The 5,360-nt window shown below is 48.7% G+C and overlaps 1 protein-coding gene across 2 annotated transcripts in view; it reads right to left on the reverse strand.

Moving 5' to 3' along the window:
* Positions 1–726: 726 nt before the first annotated feature.
* Positions 727–5,360, reverse strand: part of ARMH3 (armadillo like helical domain containing 3) — a 128,042-nt gene continuing 123,408 nt past the window's right edge. For both annotated transcript variants that reach the window (XM_078772521.1, XM_078772522.1), the window contains one exon: positions 727–3,637. In XM_078772521.1, coding sequence (XP_078628647.1) covers positions 3,545–3,637 — 93 coding nt within the window. In that variant the 3' untranslated portion in view covers positions 727–3,544. The remainder of the gene's footprint in view (positions 3,638–5,360) is intronic.

The following is a 5,360-nucleotide window of genomic DNA, read 5'->3' on the forward strand; positions in this document are numbered from 1 at the left end:
GGACTTTCAAATGGTCCTTGACTTCTTGAAGCATTTCCCCAGGCAATGCCTTTTCATCTTCTCCATCACATTTCATTGAATTTATTACAATCTATTATTATAGTAATTTATTACGAGTCCCATACCCCAGATTTTGGTCCCCATAACCCCAAGGGGTATGGCTACCCCAGGTTAAGAACCCCAGCTCCAGAGTATCCTTCAAATCTGCTGTTGGCGTTTCCCCCCCTCTCTCCCCACTGTTCCTTTTGTTCTGCTGCATCCCTATCTGTTTATTTTCCACAAGATTTGTGCCACACTCACATACGTGAACAGCTAACATGCACACATGCACCAACGATGAACATGTGCATGTACACACCAAATAATCCCATGCCGGCCCTGTTAGTTTGAAGGCGATTTGGTACAGAATGTGCGATTTCAACTTATTCACGCCTTGAAAAAGACACCGCTGCATCTTCAACATCTACCATCGACCATTGGTGCCAAAGAGGACGACGGCCAGTTAAACGTTCTTCCCATGGATGGCACACACATTGATGAATCGCCCAGCACTTAAACACGAGTACGTTTACAGCTGGGTCGGGATTCAAGCCCAGGCTAGACAGCTCAGATGAGAGTGTTTTAGGCCACCCCACCATCTACTACTACAATCCCAAGTTAATAACTTCTTCGTAAATGCACAAGAACAACAACAACAATAATGAAATTAAAAATCAAACTCCGTAATATGCTACACCCCTCTCGCTCAATGTTGCATTTATTTATTTATGACTTCAATTTGCCATGAATAAAATAATAATTCACAACTTTCAACAATAATCAAAAACATCTGGACAAAACCAGCTTTCCTATATATACTGTAAACATATATATATATTAAAAAAAAAATCTTGTGGAAGACTCAGGTTTCTTTCGACTTGAGGGACAAACGTCTCAAACCCTTTTTTTTTTGTTCAATATAATGAAGCAAGCACACACACACACACACACACACACACACACACACACACACACACACACACACACACACACACACACACACACACACACACACACACACACACACACACACACACACACACACACACACACGCTTGATCGTTGCCCAGAAGTCGTCAACAAATCCTGCTTCATTCACAAAAGCAGCAAAATAAATTTACATTCACAATGAGCACGAAGCAAGGAGAGAACATAATTTCAATATTACAAGAGCGACAGACAATTAATTAAAATAAATTCTTGGAGAGAGGAAAAGCACATACATGTATGGCAACAACACACACCAGGAACAGATGGAGAAATGAGCCCCAAAAAAATTATTAATAATAAATGGATGCTTTTTAGATTGTGTGTGGGTCCGAGGTTGGTATATAGGGGGATATGGGGTTGTTGTGGGGGGAGGGAGTGATAAAAGGGGAAGGTAGTGTTAGGGGGTGGATAAAGGAGTGGTAATGGGGGGGGGGGGAGGGGGAGTTGGTAGGGGAACAAAGTAGGTGGTAGGGGTAGTTGGTAAGGGGAGTAAAGGGGGTTGGTTGTTAGGTTAAGGGGGAAACGAAAGCTGGTAGGTAGGCTGGAAGGCAGGAAGGGAGGATGGGGATGGGAGGCTGGAAGGGAGGATGGGGATGGGAGGCTGGAAGGGAGGATGGGGATGGGAGGCTGGAAGGGAGGATGGGGATGGGAGGCTGGAAGGGAGGATGGGGATGGGAGGCTGGAAGGGAGGATGGGGATGGGAGGCTGGAAGGGAGGATGGGGATGGGAGGCTGGAAGGGAGGATGTGGATGAGAGGATGGAAGGGAGGATGTGCATGAGAGGATGGAAGGGAGGATGGGGATGAGAGGCTGGAAGGCAGGATGGGGATGGGAGGCTGGAAGGGAGGATGTGGATGGGAGGCTGGAAGGGAGGATGGGGATGGGAGGCTGGAAGGGAGGATGGGGATGGGAGGCTGGAAGGGAGGATGTGGATGGGAGGCTGGAAGGGAGGATGGGGATGGGAGGCTGGAAGGGAGGATGAGAGGCTGGAGGGAGGATGGGGATGGGAGGCTGGAAGGGAGGATGTGGATGGGAGGCTGGAAGGGAGGATGTGGATGGGAGGCTGGAAGGGAGGATGTGGATGGGAAGCTGGAAGGGAGGATGGGGATGGGAGGCTGGAAGGGAGGATGGGGATGGGAGGCTGGAAGGGAGGATGGGGATGGGAGGCTGGAAGGGAGGATGGGGATGGGAGGCTGGAAGGGAGGAAGGGGATGGGAGGCTGGAAGGGAGGATGTGGATGAGAGGATGGAAGGGAGGATGGGGATGAGAGGCTGGAAGGGAGGATGGGGATGGGAGGCTGGAAGGGAGGATGTGGATGGGAGGCTGGAAGGGAGGATGGGGATGGGAGGCTGGAAGGGAGGATGGGGATGGGAGGCTGGAAGGGAGGATGGGGATGGGAGGCTGGAAGGGAGTATGGGAATGGGAGGCTGGAAGGGAGGATGTGGAGAGGATGGAAGGGAGGATGGGATGGGAGGCTGGACGGGAGGATGGGAATGGGAGGCTGGAAGGGAGGGTGGAGATGGGAGGCCGGAAGGGAGGATGGGGATGGGAGGCTGGAAGGGAGGATGGAGAAGGGAGGATGGGGATGGGAGGTTGGAAGGGAGGATGAGGATGGGGATGGGAGGCTGGAGGGGAGGATGGGGATGGGAGGCTGGAAGGGAGGATGGGGATGGGAGGCTGGAAGGGAGGATGTGGATGGAAGACTGGGAGGGAGAATGGGAGAAGGGAAGGAAGGCTGGAAGAGGGTACAAGGGGGGCGGGGGTGGGTGGTGGGGGGTGATAGGGCTGTAGGCCTTTACAAAGCTCCTGCAGATGGTCACCACAAAATACGACATGAGAGGAGGCCCGGCATTTATCGCAACGATTGCACCAGATCAATCTAAGGGTTCAAAGCCGTCTCAGCCCACCTCCGCCCCAGACCATGCCGTCTCTGACCCGGACCATGCCCAGTGTCACTTCCACCACAGTCGAGGCACACCTCCTTCGAAAGGGCCTCAAAATTGCACTCCATCCACAATGTACAAACGAGATCTGCAGTCATTACTTGCTTTCCAAACACAGAGTGCGATCAATTGACATTTTGTATGAAATCGTTATTTATTATTTAAAAAATAAATCATCATACAATCAGATTTGATCATTAACTCGACCAGCCTTTATGCAGGTGTTACAATCTTAAAGCCGCAACACTGTTCACCCTCAACGAGCACAAATTACGCATCGCCAAGTAACTGTAGAATTGATGAACACACTTATGGCAGCACGGCAGCCACTGATCTCCGACATGCAAATACGTTACAATTTTACGTGTCTCAGGAGAGCACGAGTTCATTGGAACTTGGCAATGTAACTACGTTAGGAGACCACCAACCTCTGGGGTCTCAAAACTGATCAATGGTAACATTGACAAAGATTATCCAAGCCAGGTAGGAATAAAGAGCAGACCATAGAGTCCTGAGATGTCGCAATGGTATTCGGAGGCATGAGGACCTCTGGAAGGCCTTGTGCGTGACAGGTCATGCGATAGTTGAAAACTCCTTGAGGAGAACCTCCTGACTTAGAGTGCCCAGGGACAGCGTCCGACGGACGTCCACACTGATGGAGCGTACCTGGGCCAACACGGACAAGGCAAATGGCAACAAGTCGTGCAACAAACTCCACGTCCACAAAGTAAATACAGCGGGCCAAAAAAACATGGCATGCATTTCCTCTTCTGATCGAGACACAATTTCAAGAGTATTTAATAAAAAACAACATTCTTATCCATTTCTGAAACAAGAAGATCCTTCCTGCTGCATTAAGGGAGAGCAGGTAACAATTTGCGTTACTTACAACGGATGTGCGACTTCACATCAACCTTTTGGCGTGGTGCGGCATGCAACAGCATTAAAAATAGAAAATAAACAAGAGAAATATCACAGTTTGATGAAGTCATCGTGCTCGACTCATTTACGAGACCAACTCCACAAAGGCTCATCATTATTGCCATAAAGGAAGGCTTTTAATATAACCACCTTTAGAGGCCATTTTTCCCCGCAAAGCGGGGGTTGGCCTTTTTCGGGGACCGTGGTTGTTGTTGTTTTTTTGGTCCCCTTTTTGAAGCAATGTTTTACGGCCGGATGCCCTTCCTGACGCCAACCCTTTTTGCCGCCTTTAACGACAAACAGGGAATTACCAGTGAACTGGTACTCAATAGAGTCCTGAGAATTGGTTTTAATGAACCAATTATATGGAAGCGCACCACACACAAAATGTCGAACTACCCAAGGTTCACAATGGTGGTGTAGTTGGGGATCCCTCGCTGATTAATGTACGGCTGGAGCGGTGGTAAAGCAATGATCGCTTTCCTTCAGAAATTAATGTTAAATTACCACCGCCAGCGAAGGTGGATGGCCGTTATGTTTTCACCCGTCTGTCTCTCTGTGAACAAAATATCTCAAAACGTTGTGGACGGATTCTTATGAACCTTGGCGGAGAAGTTGGGCACGTGACGAGGAAGAATTGTTTAAATTTTGGTGAGGATTCGAATCCGGATATGATAATTTTTTAAGTGATTCTTCACCATTGAGTGATGGGTCTAAAATCGATATAATCGCAAAATATCTCAAAAAGTTGTGGACAAATTCGGACGAAACTTGGTGGACAGGTTGGGTGTGTGACAAGGACAAATAGATTCGATTTTGGTAAAGATCCAGATACGAGAGTTATTTAATTTTTTTGAGTGATTCTTCACTATTGAGTGATAGGGCCAAAAAACGATAAATGGTCGGATCCCGCTCTTTACAGTTCCGCTATTTGCGGAATCCGTGTATTCGCGGAATCCGCGTATTCGCGGTTGATAAAATGCAACGTTTCTTTATTCACTAAAAAAATGACCCGCAAATTTGCGTTTTTTTTCTTTTCGCGGCTTTGTTCCGCGAAATCGTGGTCCCCCCCCCCCCCCCACTCGCTGCCAAGTTCTGCGAATTCGTTTTTTTTTTTCTTTTCGCGGCTGTGTTCTGCGAAATTGCAGATTTTTTTCCCCCCTATTCACGGCTATGTCCCACAAATTCGCGTTTTTGTTTCTTTTCGCGGCTGTGTTCCGCGAAATTTCGGTTCCCCCCTCCCCCATTCACTGCCATGTTCCGCGAAATTGCGGTCCCCCCCTCCCCCACTCACTGCCATGTTCGGCTAATTCGCGGTTTTTTTTCTTTTCATGGCCGTGTTCTGCGAAATTGCTGGTTTTTTCCCCCCCCTCTATTCATGGCCATGTTCCGCGAATTCGCGTTTTTTTTTCTTTTCGCGGCAGTGTTCCGTGAAATTAGTTCCCCCCCCCCACCCCCATACTTGCGG

This window comes from Myxine glutinosa, chromosome 2 (assembly GCF_964187855.1).
Source record: "Myxine glutinosa chromosome 2, kmMyxGlut1.1, whole genome shotgun sequence".
NCBI classification, from domain to species: domain Eukaryota; kingdom Metazoa; phylum Chordata; class Myxini; order Myxiniformes; family Myxinidae; genus Myxine; species Myxine glutinosa.